The 17,814-nt window shown below is 28.8% G+C and overlaps 1 protein-coding gene across 1 annotated transcript in view; it reads left to right on the top strand.

Annotated features, from left to right (window-relative positions):
* Positions 1–17,814, top strand: part of LOC113368346 (inactivation-no-after-potential D protein-like) — a 144,016-nt gene that overhangs the window by 44,769 nt on the left and 81,433 nt on the right. Inside the window, exons 4-5 of the mRNA XM_026609896.1 lie at positions 187–383; positions 2,370–2,464. Of these exons, the coding sequence (XP_026465681.1) occupies positions 187–383; positions 2,370–2,464 (292 nt within the window). The remainder of the gene's footprint in view (positions 1–186; positions 384–2,369; positions 2,465–17,814) is intronic.

Below are 17,814 nucleotides of genomic sequence, written 5' to 3'. Positions count from 1 at the left end.
AGCCAATATTTAGGAGGAATTGTATGGCTCCATTGTCATAGCCTCATATCTCTCAAATGGGCAAAAATTCGTTTAGAATTTTTTTCATAAACTCAATTTAAGAAATTTTAGAATTATAATTATATACGATATATGATTATAATTATAAAAAAAATTGTAATTAATTTCTGTTCTCTTTATTTCCAGATAAAGTCCGCAAGAAGTACACTTCGCTCGGGGACAGCGTCCTGTCCGTGCAGCTAGAACGCGGTCCATCCGGCCTCGGACTCAGCCTTGCGGGTCACAGAGACCGCACCATGATGGCCGTTTTCGTCTGCGGGATGAATCCGAGTGGGGCGGCAGCCAGGGGCGGACAGGTCAAAGTGGGCGATGAAATACTAGAGGTATGTTAGAGAGATAGATGATAGCCTTGTGATATAGACACTTTATCTAACGAGCGAGGAATTTAATATTGATGGATTCTTTTTAACTAAAGTGATATTTTTTAAGTCAAAACCCGGATGGTAATTTTTAGTTATGCTAATCCGAGACGGGGAAGGGGGCTAATGACAAACGCTATTTGAAGATACAAGAAAAAAAAATTATTTGAAACTATTTTTTTTAATCACAATTACGTGCTTTTAGTAAGAACTTTTTTATTCTATTATATGTAATTCATTTTTTAAATATGATATTGAGGTTTTTTCCGTTTTTAAGCCTTGAATAAAATGCTATTCAATTTTCTTCATAACTAATTCGAAAAAAATAGCATTTGTTCTTTTTTTTAATTTTTGTTTGTTAATTTACGTATTAATTAAAAATCTAAATCTGGGACAAGTATAGCTTTTAGAAAAACAAGGTGGAAACCCTGGACTGTCCCGGACGAACTGGGACGAATGGTCGCCTTATTTTTATCATGCTTGCACCCTTGCACCACAATTAATTTTAGTTAAAAATTACGATTTTTCAACATCTTTAATGTTAGAATGAACTGCAATCTTGTAGTCTTGATAAAAATCAAATAAATTTGATTTTACTAATAAAGTAAATATACCTAGCACATTTTGCACAGTTCTGTAGGATAAAAATATTCAATTATGCCCTATTTTTTTATATAACGAAAAAATAACTTTATCGCAGTTATATTATTTCAAAAAGATTGAGGTTTTGTGTTCTGCATATTTAACATTTAACATTTATCTATAAAATCGAGAACTTTACGACAGCGTGTTATTGAAATTTTATATTCTTAATCTATTAATTCATCTTTATAATTCGGAAGCATATATAAATAGTGTAAATTGTGTTATATTTTTATGGTAGTAACTCATAATATTTTGAATTTTTGAATTTTATGAACTTATAGGGATTTAATCAAGTTTCTCTTGGTCTTTTTTCGATAATCTATTCGCTGTCTTGTATCTAAATTTGCAGAAATCATCATAAGTAGAATAGACAATTCCAAAACGTTGCAGTAATTGTGAACAGTTTCGACGGATAAAATGATTGCATATGCTCTAATCTCTAATATAGTGCTCCTAAACATAATGTTATCATATTTCACTTATCTTGTGATTTTTTAAGACTATAAAATCGTGCTATATTTAAATTTCATCGATAGAATGTCATTGGAATCTTCAAATTTGCATAAAAATATATTTAAGAATTTGTCTCTATATTTTTGAAGCATGCTTTAATAGAGAATATAAATGAAAATATATGCTAAAATATTTTTAAGTTGTAAAATGTAATATTGTAGGGAAATTCGATACCTTAAATTTTTTTCTTAGACCAAAGTTTATTTGCTGTCCTTAATTACGCAATTCCTAAGTATAGTAGGCATATCGAACACACTGGAAAAGTTACTAAAAATAATTTTGAATATCCTTTGTTTTCTATCTTGGGCAAAAACATAACTCATGTTTTATTTTGTTGGAATTTTGTGATTTTTTAAGATTTGTAAAAAATAAAATGTGCTTCATTTTCCTATATGTTGTTTTAAAACATAAATTTATTATAGCCGAATTTTATGAAAAAAATTAAATTCTAGCATTTTTGTTTTACATATTTACATATTTATCTATAAAATTAAGAGCAATGTGGTAAAATGTCTTTGGAATTTAAATCCTTGAAAATGCGTAAGAATATAGTTTATGAATTTGTCTCTATAATTCTGAGTAGTGTTATATTTATGGATGTAACTCACAATACTTTTATGTATTAAAGTCTAATATTTTAAGGACTTGTGGAGATTTAGTCCACCTTTCCTTAGTCCTCTTCCCAAAGCCTATTACCTCGTTGCCCTGTACCTCGTGTATTTAATTAACTCAGCCGATTGCGATCAAGCGCGAGTCTGATCCTTGTCGTCTAATCACCTCGAATGTTCACAGGTGAACGGCATCGTGTTGCACGGACGTTGTCATTTGAACGCGTCTGCCATCATCAAAGGATTGACAGGGCCAGTGTTCAAATTGATTCTCTTACGGTGAGTTGAATTGTCTTATAATAATTAGTTAGAAACTAGTAATTTTGTTTTCCTTTTTGAAACATGATGAGTCTACATACGAAACGTCATATAAAAACGATAAAAAATAGCAATTTTAAATAGTTTTTTTTTATTATTTATTGGCTTTTGATATGCATCATAAGGCCAGATGCCATCCTTACAATTGTTTACTGCAAATTCTTATTAAATCATTAACTTATAATTTTAAATAGTTATTATTTTTTAATGCGCGATAATTGTGAATTGCAAAACTTTGTATTAAAACAATAGTAGTTGGCAACTAATGTTAGGATCTACATTTTCAATTATGCATAGGGTAAAGCAGGGCTTAAAAGCCCGCGAGTATAAAGGTCGATCATTATTATTTCTAATAAAAAATTTTGCGATACTATTTCAAAGTATAAAGCATAAGATGTGTAACTAGCCACCACCTTGATCACTATCAGGAGATAAACGGCCATGTATCAAGATTCATAACAAAAGTAATTTTTGTTTAGTGGTAATTTTTTGGATTTGAGTTTCATTTAGTTTGATACTTGAATATAATTTTAAGTGTACGTTATTTAATCGTTTTATAAGAGGTATTATTATTTATTGAAGATAGTTTCATCAAGGGTTTTACATACAGCTTTTATAAAAGCTTGCATGTGGGTGGGGTAAAAAGCAGCAACCAAACCTTTACCCTGGCAAAGGTATAAACAATAAGAAAATATTGACTAAAAAAATAAACTAAGTTGGAAAACAATATTACCAGTTATAAGTTCAATTAATAGTTATATTACAGCTCTGCTGATGAACATTTCTGTACCAAATTCTGCTATACTTATATACCAAATCAAGGTTAAATGTAGTGTATTTGTAAAAATGTTCCTACAAAAGTATTTTGCATTGGTTGAGTGATGTAGCTATATTTCGTAAAATCCTTTAAAAATTAAAAATAAAACATTGGATCATCTTGCCCTCTAGCTGTACCTTTTTACCTATAGGATAAAAAGGACAGATAAGAAACTTTAGAAGAACAGTAAAAAATATATTTCTATAACCAGGAATTAATTGCGATTTTTACTGAACATAGTTTGATATGTATCATGTGATGTAGTTCATTTGATTTAGGCAGTATAATTACTAATAGTCAAATTGGACCCCCCTACTCGTTTTCAGAATCTTTTCAGTCTACTTAATTTAAATTTATTTTCATTTCAATATAAACAGGTTTATGAATTTAAATAATTAATCTAAATCGATTTAAATTTAGACGATTTTTTTTTATTTATTTACTTTCATTCAGGTATTGACAAGTGGAATATATGCATACCTAACACAATGGATCACCACCATGTTCAATATTTAATTAATTATATTTTCCTGTATTTTGCTCGTCGATTCATTTCTAAAGCAAGTTATTCTATATCAGATTCTACCGCAAAAATTGTCGATAAATCAGAATTAGTGATAAAAATAAATGAATACGATTTTGCGGATGCTGACTTATTTCCCTTGTTCTATTTTGTAAAAGGCTCTTCGTGCGCCACTCCATAGACAATTGTTCTGCGTTCACAGCACTTTTTCAGCCAACACAATTGCGGATGTGCTCTGAGTGCTCAAGTTGCACTTACTGTAAGTGGGATGGTAAAAGCATTAGGGAAAACTAGAAACAAATTACGAAATATTTTAGTATAATTAAATATTGCGGCATATACTTATTTAAAGGTGGAAATCAATCTATCAATAATAGTAAAAAGTCAAGGGTGAATGTATTTATCATAGTAACGAGAGCGCTTTCTTTATAGTTGCTGTGAACTGATATTGCCAAGAGAAAACATATGTCTCTGAGTTATAAAATATTCTATATACTCTGAATGTATTACATTTTTTATTAGTTTTTTTGTTAATAGAGAGAATTTTCAGTTACTTCTTTTAATATTAATTATTAAAAGAAGTAGCTGAAAATTCTAGGATATTTCTAAGTTAGCTATAGTTAAATTTTCATTTAAAGATGCCTACATATTTATCAATTCTCCAAAACAGAAGTTCATTATTGGTTTTAAAATTCATGTTGCTAATGTTATGTTTTTTCGACGTCTCAAGTAGTTCTAAATTATTTGAGACTGAAAGTGGAAACTTATGCATTTGTGTTTAAGCCAAAAATTGTACTTTTGTCTACGTTTTCTACAAAAACGGCTACACCGATTTCAATAAATTTTGATAAAACACGATAAGGACTGGGGGTGATAAGGTTTTGCTAGACGGTTGGCTGAGCCACTTTTTTAATTAGAATGATCAGAAAAGTTCAAACTTTTTCGTCAACGTTTTTTCAAAAAAATTCTGAACTGATTTTGAAAATTCAAAATCGTTCGAAAGATATCAGATGGAGATCGCGCTGATTGGTTAAAAAAATCTTGCGTTTTTAATAAAGCAGAACTTGTCGATAAAGTTCATAGTCCAAACATCATAAAATATTATAGTCCTATGAAAATTGGTTGACTTCAAAAATAATGAACCACGCTTTTAGAACAAATAATACAATAGCAGATATTATGAGCCTGTGTTAAAATAAAAATTGTATTAATTAGTTTTTAGTGAAAGAAAAAATAAATTTTTGAAATAAAAGGTTTACCCAAATACGATTTTGCAACTTGTCTTAAGGAAAATTTACAACTAAACCTAGTTTAAAATATTGATCTTTATGACTATATATTATAGATTTACAAATAAATAATTAATGTGAGTTTCCTTCAATTCCGACGTTAGAACTTTCCACGTCTCATTATTCTAGTACTCAGTCTGAGGATAGCCCTTCAAGCTTCTCAAATTATTTATAAAATCGCTCCCCATTAAGATTCAATAAATTCATCCGATTCGATTAAAACTTATTCAGTATTTAATCTAAAATTCTACTCGTTGGCCACGAGTTTCTTAACAATCTTTACAATTTCTTAATTGCTCAACACAACACAATAGATCGTCGTACATAATTTTAAATGGGAGCTGAAGAGAGGTTGGCTTGGGTCCTCTTCTAAATCATTCTTCTAATTGACTTCCCGAAGAATTAATCGGCGCGTAATTAAACACGATCCAACAGATTAATGGAACGGAAACCCATGAGAGGAATTTGTTTTGCCTTTGTAGACCTGAAATCGTTTTAAAATCTGCGATAGTCAAACTTTTTAATCTAGAAAATTTATTATACTAACTAGCCTAATGAAACACATTTTTTATTAGGTGCATGAGATTTTGTCTTTACTTCACGATTAATAAAGTCTAATTTTTAATTAAGCACTTACTGCTATTAATTCTGTTGTAATATTTTTAAAATTTAAATAATATAAGGGAAGCCTATGGGAGGAATGTATTTTGCCGTTGACTAAACTATAGTACCAACTAACCTATAAATGACCGATTTTTTTCTTAATTATTAAAGTTAACACCAAAGGCTATTAATTCTGATGTAATATTTTTATAATTGAAGAATGTATGAGAAATTTACGAAATGAATTTGTTTTGCCTTTGTAGATCTGAAATTGTTTAGAAATATGCGATTGTTAAACTTTTTTAGATATCTACTTTGCAATATATTACATAAACTCGGGTAATGAACCATATATGGGAATATTTTGAAGTTAATTTAATTCAATTGAATTAACACTCATTACTAATTCTGATGCAACAGTTTTAAAATATGAATGAGGATATTTAATTTAAAGCAGTAATTTTATTTATAACGTTTTTAGTTAAATAATAACGAAAATAAATTAAACAGTCTATTATGATGCAACAAACATAATGTTTGAAGTAAATGGCATCAATTGAATTTAAAAAAAATATCAAAAACTTAGTATTATTTAAATTAACATTAAATACTATAAATCCCACATAAATATACATGGGTTATTAAAATATCTGTCCTAATAATTAAATTTTCTATTTTTTATGATGATGTTTTAGAGCTTCTGATCCGCCTTTGTTTTTGTTACTTTCAATGTTTAATTAAAACTTTAAGACAGGTTACTTTAGCAGCTTAGGTAAATATAATAACATTCTTCACCAGATATGTGTTCACGATATATATCTTCTAATATTAGGTAACACATGTTACAACATATATCATGATTACCGAAACTTTGTTCGGATATTTCTCAGTGTGTTCTTGTAATTAATCATTTCGATATTAATATTAATTATATCAAGGTACTAAGATATGTATATTCGCATTCTTATTGTAAAAATGATATTCAAAAAGCACTATCTGTGTGCATTAAAATTTAACTCAGACTGACTAAGAATTAGAAAACATTTGTAAAATTATGTAAAATATTCAAACTTAAAAAGTATATCTGCAAATACAATATTTTTAGTAGTATTGATCGTCTTAGATTGGCACCCAACTAAGTGCGGATTTTTGTTAGAAAATTAAGACTTTTTTCATGCACTTTGTTTAATTGAGCACTTTGAAGCAGCATCACTATGGCACGTTTATGGAACTTCTGTTTTTTATTAGTAAAAAACTGAATCAAGTACAATTGGACGCCATCATCATTATTGATTTTTTTCAAGTTCAAGAAGTTTTGTAAAAATCGAATCTACAACTAATGAGATGATGTAATGTCAGGACTATATGCTAGATTTGGCAAGACATCCTGACCAAGCTCCAATAATTTTTGCCGAGTGGCGAAAGACATGTGATGTCAATAATGGAATAAAATACTGTTTAGATTTGCCAATTCATGCTGGTTTTTTATAACTTCATTATTTAGGCATCAGAATTGATGATTTGATTGGTGATAACAGTTCAAAGTAAACCATTCCTTTTTAATGAACTTCAACTGGACTACCAGAGTTCAAATATTAATATTTGAGTGAAAAATCACCAAACGAAATATAGCAAACTAATTTCGACACAACACTTCGACGCCATAAAGAGTTAATAACTTTTTTTGAGCTTAAGATGCCTTTCCACCTTTGCAGATATGAAGAAGCAAAATGTGACAAAAAATATTGATTTCGTTATCCATCTTTAAACGAACGTCAAACGAAAACTACACAATCAGATAATTTTTTTTACTGATTGTCAGTTGAATTGCCTACTATCTTATATGAAAAGGCATTTTACATTTGGCTTACGTCAGCAAACTTTAGAAGCCAATTGTAACCATCTAAGAGTAAAAGCCGCACTTACTTAATTGCCAAACTAATGCAATAACTTTAGACACTGAATATGAAAGTTATGGTCACAAACAAACAAAAAATGATATTTGGTTTAAATTATTTTTATATTTGTTAGAGCATACCCAAAAGCCACAAAACAAGTTTATATTTCAGTTTTTGGATGCATTTGGAATTTTATTTGAAGCATCGGAGCCTCAAAGTCCTTAAAGCCATAAAGACAAGCACATAGTCTAAAATATTTTCTTTCTTTGATTTACTATTTTTGTATATATAAAAATATATAAAACAGGATTAGTTTATTGCGAGTAGCAGGAAACTAATCAATCATATTAAACCATATATATTTCTTTTCTTGTTCATTGAAAATCATTACATATTTTCACTTTATGAATTATAAACACCCATATGAAATAACTCAACTGATCATTAATTAGAAGAAATTTGGAAACCTAAAGGGTTGATGCGATACATAAATAAATAAATTCTCATTCACAAGGAGGTCTTATCTGAAGACTTAAGACAGCGCAAACGAGAGTACCGTTAAACACGTACGCAATCTTTTTTCGCGCCAGTTACTTTTTCCGGGCGCCTTCTTTGTTATGATACCCGAATCGTATAGTCGGCCCCCTTAGGTCTGAAATAAATTGCGTGCGAGATTAAGTTTACAGTGTTCTTTGGGAATTGATATAAACTTGGCTTGTCTCTCTTTGGCATTGTGGGCGTTTGTGTTATGTAAAACGACTTTAGAAAAGTTCGTTCGCATTCGTTATTCGGAATCGTTACACAAATGGATACGGTCGTTACATTCTGCTTTTAGTCATTTCTGGACACATTTGTGTCGATCGTTTAAAGCTGCCATATTTTTAAAAGTAAATTGGCCATGACTCCGAGGTTGGCTTCATTGATTCCGGATTCGACCACCTTAGCCAACAAGTAAAAGTGCTGCCAGATTGAGATTATAGTTTCTTGAGGCATTGATGCAAGCAATATATATTCACATCTTTATTGAAAACATAAATAATAAAATCTCACCAGAAAAATCAAACACTAGGTTTGCTTTTTAGATACACCAGATACTACAAAAACAGCTTTTAGACACATAGCTCTGATTCCTGCACAAATATATAAAAAAAGTTTCAAAATGTATCAAATACTTTAGGGTTTATTCAGGGTATCTCAGAATTGAACGTGAAGCCGAAATGGGGTGATAGTACAGGTCTCGACTATCCTGAAAAAATTTAAAAACAAATTTATCTCATGTTGTTTGGAAATTATGAGCTTTTGAGTGCAATCTAGAGCTTTTGTAAAATTATAACAATTTTTCAGTTATTGTGATTAATTTCTATTACTTTTGTTCATTTGAACTTTGGAATCGGAACCGTGAATAGCATTTCTAGCACCACACTTGAAAATAACACAATTGATTCAAGTGTTTAGGAATTAAAACTCTTTGTTGAACTATAACTTTACAAGGTTTTAAAATCCGTCGACTTTATGAAGCCCAAAAATGTACAAAATGTTTTAGCAAGTTTCATCAAAAGTTAGCAAATTTAGGCAGAAATTTGTGAAATGGTAAAAAACTTGATTGTTTCATTAAAAAAAAAATAGAAAAAAAATAAAAACCTAAAACTGTTGCACTTAAAAGCTCATAATTTTCAAACAACGCGAGACAATTTTTTTTCTGGACAGTTACCCTTAATATCAACCCGTTTCGTCTTGACGTTTACTTCTGAGACACCCTGTATAAAATTACACACACACATATATATATATATATATATACCTATACATATAATTTCACAGTTGTTCCTTCCACGTAGTTCATTTTGCCAAAGAAATGCAAATAAAACAGCCAACACGGGCTTGTTCCACAAAACGAGTTATCTTACGTGAAAAGAAGAAATCTATTTGACGAATTCAACTTCAAAGAGTGGCTTTAGGCAGCAGACTGAATGATTAGTTTCAAATAATTCTAGATATTTCCGGATTTAGGCTACAGCAAAGCGTGCATTTTCCACATATAAGGAAGAGATAAAACCCGTGGTTTTCATTCGTTTTGTTGTATTATGTGAACTTATTCACAATGAGAAATAGAATTAAAATTAAATATACCCTTTATTTTATATCTCGTACAATTTCATTTATTATTATAATTCTTTGCATATTCATATTTGTCGTTTTGAATTGAATTTTCTGATTTAACAAGTTGTGATGTATCACACTTCGATGCGGCTAGAAACGGAAACAACAACGATCGATACAATTTCCTTTCATATCCCATCTGGAGTTTCATATCTAAACAATATATATGTATATATATATATATATACATGTATATATATATATATATACATGTATATATATATATATATATATATATATATATCTATAATGTTATTTCAGCATATAAAAAATATGAAAGATATAGTTGCAATTCATACCAAAAACAACTCAGCAAAAAAATTATTCAGTTTTTATTTAACAGCTATTTAACAGAAAATAAACTCATGATAATTTTATTGATAATTATTGATTATTAATAAAATTATTGAATACAATTAAATGATATTATATTGTAGACCAGATATCGTTTTAAAATATGTGATAGTGATAGTCAAACTTTTTTTGATATTTTCTTTAAAAACAAATGCCAACAACTAAGCAATTGGATCATCATATTTTTCTTATTAAATGAATGGAGACATGTCACATCATTCAGCAAACCAAAACTAATCCAATGTTTATTTTTCTCTAATTATTTAAATAAAATAAAATAATAAATAATAAAGCATATTCATTCTGTACATTTTGTCACTAGATATGTGACATCGTTCAGTAGTTTACGCAAAAAAGAACAAAACAAAAATTGATATAGAACTACAGCAAACTTGAAACTTAAAATTGTAAAATTTAAGAAATATATGAGACTTTCATCATTTTTAATACAAGAATATGCTTCAAAGTCGAATAAAAAATCTATAAAACAAATAATTTGAAAAAACAGACTATTGGCCGTTCATTAATAACATGAGGTTTAAAAGGACAAAAATTTAAATCGACAAAAAATCACAAAATATCACGCAGCGGTCGAGGCAGTCTAGTAACTGAATTTTTGAATCTAAAATCTATCGTTTTTCTAAAAACATCCACTTTTTTATTTTTTGTAGGAAAATACAGGGAATGTTTGTTGGGGGAAGGGGAGTTAACTTTAAATATCACCAAGTATTATCGAGGGAAAGAAAGGCGTCCAAGAATTGCTCACGTGGTTAATGGATGCCCCAAAATAATATAAATTAAACCCAAAATTATACTTTTCTATGTTTGTTTAGACGCATCAGCTATTAAATCATCTACTAATAAGTGAAAATAACGTATCATCAGTAATTTTTCGAATAAGAAGATGCTTTTATAGGAGTTTTTCTCCTTTCATTTTAAGAAATATCATGAAAACACCTATTTTTAACTCTCTATTATTTTGTGGTCATTTGATATTCTAAAAAACAACAGATAAAAATTGAGTCATTAAAAATTTCCGAGTACAATAGAGATTGCACAAACAATTTTTAAGATAAATATATTTTATCACAAATTCCATTATACATCAACAGTATCTAGTCATACGAAGATTTAAAATTTGTCAAAGATATTCAACATAGATATATAAATCAATCCATAAAATTCTTTCCCATTGAATTCTTCTGCTTGTCGATCTATTGCCGAATTCTCGCCGAAATATCTCTTGGCGTATTCGAGCAGATAAGGGGAAACAATATTTTACGCATGAGCGTTATTACTCTCATGTTATGGCTGTTTTTATTTTTGAGCAGATATAAACAGGCGTGTGTTATTTATAGATCAGGCCATGTCACCCGATTCAATTATTTGATACATCATATGACGCATTGTTATCATAACAAAACCTTTATATCGCGAACATATTTCGTAATTAGATAAGGCTGCTTGCAAACACTAATGCGGCTCACGACGATTCCCAAAGGCTACGGTTTCAAAAACCGAGGTATCCATATATTTGGTTTATCATATTAGAATTTTTCCATTAATTTTCAATATATATTAAAAATTAAATTTAAAAAAAATATAAATTCTAAATTTAAAAAAATTATTACAGACTAGTAAACTATAAATAGTTCATGCCATCGTGCCTCTCTTTCACCATTTGATATATCATTGCATATATACATACATAATTTTTAATTTTAAATAATATTTATTATTCTCTATTATAATTTCAAATGCGGAAAACATAATAATTATATTCAAGCATGTCTATAATAAATGTGTTTGTTGAATAATACATGTATTTTATATCTAATTACTGCTGCCATTTTAATAATTATTGCATTAGTTTTATGACGTCAAACTTTTGAAGAATTAGCGTAATTGTAAAGTATTTACGTAGGCAACTACTGATTCATATTGTAAAATATTTTTAATAAGATCGTGTCAGGTTCCATACATTTTAATGAAATATTGAGAAGCTCACTTGCAAAAGGCGTTACGATATTTTGCGACTTGTTAGTCGATATAAACCTGTGGCTGGTGAATATTCTTTTTATTTTATTGAATAATTACAATCAAAATTGAATAGTATTTTATAAGCTACATTTTGCTAATTTATAATGAGCAAATTGTATTAGGGTAAGGTGGGGGTCAAGAATTTTTTTTTTGCCAAAATTCTTGCAAATTCTAATTTGACTTTTAGCAATTATACTGTGAAAACCATACCAACTACATCAAAATAAATAACACATACCAAACAAACAACTATCTAACTATGTTCAATAAAATAAATTTTTACAACTAATTCGTGACTGTAAAACTATTTTTTTGCCATTTTTGAAAATTTGTCATCTAGTTTTTTACATTATATGCGGGGTAAAAAGGGACAACCTGGGCACAAAAAGATCCATCATTTTATTTTTAGTTTCAAAGAGGTTTTCAAGAACAATAGTAATAGTTGCATTATTTAATCCATTCGAACCAATTTAATTATTAGGCTTGTGGAAAAAAATCAAAATCATTACCTTAATATGTATTTTCAATCATAATTATTGAAAAAAATCATCAATTCTTATTACTATTAGAAATCTTAATAGTTTGGGTAGGTAGTGATCAACAGTTTTATCTTGAAATAATAATGCTTCTAATGTAACAATTGAATGAAGTATACCTAAAAAGATTATTTAGGTATCATACACTAAACAACCGTGCTCAAAAAGTGAAGGACTAAGAAGTAAGAAAAATATTTTTGTTAATAATATAGCCGATTTAATTTATTTAATTTAATACTGAATTTAATTTATACAATATAAGTGTTATAATAAGTATTGTTACTTATTATAACAGGGGTGAAGTTGAACCAAAGTATATAATAGATTCTGATCCTTGTGCCATTTGGAGGTTAGGTTTTAGATGACAAAGACTTTTTGTTAGTGGTGACTACAAACTCATTTCATTAATCAACATGCGAGTCCGGTAACATAACTCAGCTAATTTATTCGAGAATTGGCTTCTTAGTTTTCCAAAATTCATATATGTATAATAGGGTGGTCCTTAAAATGGTCATTTTCGAATTTCTTTGCTCCCAGGGGCTCAAATGGTGGTTCCAAATAGATAAAAAAAAATTCAGACTTTCAGAGAATTGTTTTTTATCAATTTGGAACCATTTGAGCCCCTGGGAGCAAGGAAATTCGAAAATGACCATTTTAAGGACCACCCTAATGTATAATACCAAAAGCTTTCACGGTTAATACATTGGCTTTCCTTATTAAGTCTAAAATCTGATGCTGTTAATAGATAATAGACTTTTTGTTAATGGTGACTACAAACTCATTCTATTAATTAACATGCGAGTCCGTCAACATAACTCAGGTAATTTATTCGAGTATTGGCTTCTTAGTTTTCCAAAATTCATATATGTATAATACCAAAAGCTTTCACGGTTAATACATTGGCTTTCCTTATTAAGTCTAAAATCTGATGCTGTTAATAGATAATAGACTTTTTGTTAATGGTGACTACAAACTCATTCTATTAATTAACATGCGAGTCCGTCAACATAACTCAGGTAATTTATTCGAGTATTGGCTTCTTAGTTTTCCAAAATTCATATATGTATAATACCAAAAGCTTTCACGGTTAATACATTGGCTTTCCTTATTAAGTCTAAAATCTGATGCTGTTAATAGATAATAGACTTTTTGTTAATGGTGACTACAAACTCATTCTATTAATTAACATGCGAGTCCGTCAACATAACTCAGGTAATTTATTCGAGTATTGGCTTCTTAGTTTTCCAAAATTCATATATGTATAATACCAAAAGCTTTCACGGTTAATACATTGGCTTTCCTTATTAAGTCTAAAATCTGATGCTGTTAATAGATTTATATCTTTAATTTACGTTTACTTTTCAGGGTTTCTGAACATTTTGACATATCTTAAAAAAAAATGGATGCATGTTTATGTGTGTGTGTGCGGATACAAATTTTCGTCTACGATTTCGGAAACACGGTGCAACCGATTTCAATTATTGATTTATTTCCTCCTTTGAGTAAAATTTCCACTCGAGCTCTTCCTATTGCTAATATAACGAACTGCACGTATAAACACAACATCAGTGAGAAGTGAATGTACGCGAATGTGCGCGACTTTCCCGACAATATTATTAAAAGGAAAGATTCATATAACTAAGTTTCCGAAATTCTTTTGCGCCCAGGGACACATTTAATGATCTCTCTAGTAACGGAAAAGTGTTTATCTTCGTTATTTCCTGTTCTGTGACATATGAAGCCTCGTGTCGCTCTGTTGAGTTGAATAACGACCAAATGTTATAAGTGATACAAAAATAGGACATTATTGTTTTATGCTGTAATATAATGCTTGAACATCAACAGTAAGAGAAATTGTACGTGGATATTTTATGACTTGTAGCTGCTCACAGGACCGAAAATAGATTGTTGTTTGTTTCGAAGGTAAATGAACTATATATTGATATTGATTCACAATTGAATTGAATCACACTAAAAAATAACTATGATACTTAATAAACAAAATAATTGTTATTAATAATTGAAGTTGATTGCCTCGTTGATCAGTGGTTAGAGCTCGGGTTTCCAATCAGTAGTACCTGATTTAGTACCTGATACCCTCTTGGCGCAGCTTAATTTCAAGCTGAAGTGACATCGGTTTTCACTTGAAAACATAAATAGTCATGTTTTTAAGTGTAAATAGTCCTTACTCTACATTGCTGCAACTAATGAAAAAGACATCAGTGTTAAAGTTATTCTAAAAATAAATTAATAAAAATAGAGATAGGTCAATGAATATCCTTCTACAAAGCCAATAAGTTAAAGGATGCGCCATTAATATGGGTTCAATGGAACCATTGAATAACTTTGACAAATTTCAACTGATTGGCTGCAGTAAAGGCTTTTTCGAACTAGTGGAAAAAAATGTAAGGTTTTGAACTTGATAATAAAAAAAGGGTTATCAAAATTCAATGAAAATTATTCAAGTTATTTAACATTTCCATTGACCATATATAAATGGCGCACTCTGTATTAGAAAGACATCACAGGAAGCTAATAAATAAAAAAATATTAATTATATTAATGCTTTTGGTAATTAAGCAATAGATTCACACAAAAATAAATTAAGACGAAACCCTAGAACCAAATATCAGTGATTGTGTGCAAAGGATATCAACTATATAATTTTATTATATGAATATTCAATAAACACCATCTGCATCAATAATGATAACGTTATTACCTCAATGTCCATCTTTCATACGTGAGTAATCAATCATTTCGTGGATTAATAATTTTGATTAATAATCTTATCAATTTCAAATATGCTGAATTATATGCGATTTGAGTCACTGTGTATGATTAATAGTTTTGTTGTTTTATGATTCATAGAAATCACAGTTGTGGTTTATTTATAGTTTTGATATATGTATAATATTTATAATTTCTAATATAAATAAATTTATAATATAAAAAAAATATGCTAGCACTCATAAAAATATAAGGAATGATCTAAAAACATAGAGTTAATACATTTACATAATAAAAACAAGGTCAATATATCTTTGAGGTGTGTCGTGCACTTATTGTTTTATTGCGCTCTTAAAACCAAAATGTTGAGATAATTTGATGGTTCTATATTTAAAAAAAGTGAGTAAGAACCCGCAATTCAAATGATTCAATTATCCTTACAGCTTTGATATATAGTTAACTTTACTATATATCAAATTTGATATACATTAAAGTAGAATTCCAATCAATATAATAGGAAATGAAATGTAATAGGCAGAAGCTGCTTGCATTATGATTATACTTTGTGGAAAAAATACTTACATAAAATTTAAAATTCAACATATTTGAGAAATAATTATTAAATAATGTGCATGTGCATAATTTTTGTTACGAACAGAAAAATAATTTTTAGCTGAATCATGCATTTTAGAAAAAAAATTCTTATTTGCTTAGAATTGTCAGATCATACTCTTATTATAGACCTAGTGAGCTTTAAAGTAATCAGCATAAAATAATATCTGGTAACTTTTCAATGAAAAAAATGGGACTCGGATTAAAATCAAAATATATGGAAAATACATTAAACTTTACATAGATTCAAAGCATATACTATTCAAAATATTATTGAACTATATAAAATTAAACACTAATGTTCTAAAGCTAAAGGATACCAATAGCAATGCAATGTTAGCCCTTAAAGTCGGATTGAAATCGGAAGATATGATTATTATTATATCATAGTTTAGTTTCTCAATTAAAATTAAAATACTAATTAGTAAAAATGACTTGTAGAAAAAACTTGGCAAAGATCACATAATTCAAATAATAGAGCTGTATTCAAAATTTAACAAATGTTCTGAAACGAAATTTAAAAGTGATACGAAACCATAGAATGGCGAATTATATTCTTATTGAGATTGCAATTAAAGTTTTTTTTTTTTTATAATTGCACTGAAAACTATAAATCAAATTTTAAAGATTTTGCTTCAAATTATAAGGCATCAAAAATAACAGCGTGGCGGAATATTAATATAAATATTGCCAATAAATCTTGTAACTTCTGTAATAATTATATTGAGAGCCAGAATTGAAAAGTTGACATTATATCAAAGTTTTGCAATATATAATAACAAATATTCTGCTAACTAAAATTTCTAATGAGTAGAAATTGATCAATACAGAATTTAGTTGATCAAAGTCCTCTCTGTCAAGTCTTTAACTATTGGATTCTCTAAGTACCTACTAAATTCTGTATTGATCAGTAGTTCACTGAGCAAGTTTGACGTCCGAAATTATAATATGCGTCAATTTAATTAATTATTAACATTAATTATGGGTCTGTTAATTTTCAGGCGGAAATCCGCTTTGCAAGATGTTGCCGTAAGCCCATAACGCAGTTTCCCGTGACGCTCAGCTACGAGGTAAGCACATGTCATGCGATTTCTCAACGGGCCAAACGAAAAAATAGATTTTGTATATAAAATATGAAAAGAGTGGATTTGGGTTGCGAATTTATGTATATACGGAAAAATGAACACTTCTTTATTATGCTTTTGCTTTGGCTATGTATATATTATATTTCTGTATAATTTATGTAACGGCAGTAGGGGGGTAAATGATAATTTGAAACCAAGATATTTACTAACAATTTTATTTAGTTTTAGATTTTTTTCAATAATTTTAATAGTCGGATATGGATATTTGCGAACACGTTAACGTTTTTCTTTATAGACATAAATCGAACACATATTAGAAATAAACATGACAATGTGATGAGAACTTATTACAACTATTGAGGAGTTGGTAACCAGAGGGATCATACTAAATATACCTGAACGCTATAAGCCAGAAAAATTTATTTTTTCATTAATATTATTAAATTATATTCTATGATTTAGGTTCTATTTACAATTATATATTCACATGTTTTTTTACATAATTTTATTAGATTTTTTCATTATATGAACAAAATTTATACACTCCATAGTCTTTGGTTTTTCGACAAACGTGAAAGAACTTTAGATCCAGAGCAGATTTTTTGCTGTCATTTAACGATAGATATAAATATTAGATTTATCCAGTTTTGAAACATTTTCCAAT

The sequence above is a fragment of the Ctenocephalides felis genome, unplaced genomic scaffold (genome assembly GCF_003426905.1).
Source record: "Ctenocephalides felis isolate EL2017-DRISC unplaced genomic scaffold, ASM342690v1 CF-g0.4_SCAFFOLD_01170, whole genome shotgun sequence".
Taxonomy (NCBI): Eukaryota; Metazoa; Arthropoda; class Insecta; order Siphonaptera; family Pulicidae; genus Ctenocephalides; species Ctenocephalides felis.
Note: the sequence above shows the minus strand (reverse complement) of the source record. Positions and strands in the feature narration are given on the sequence as shown.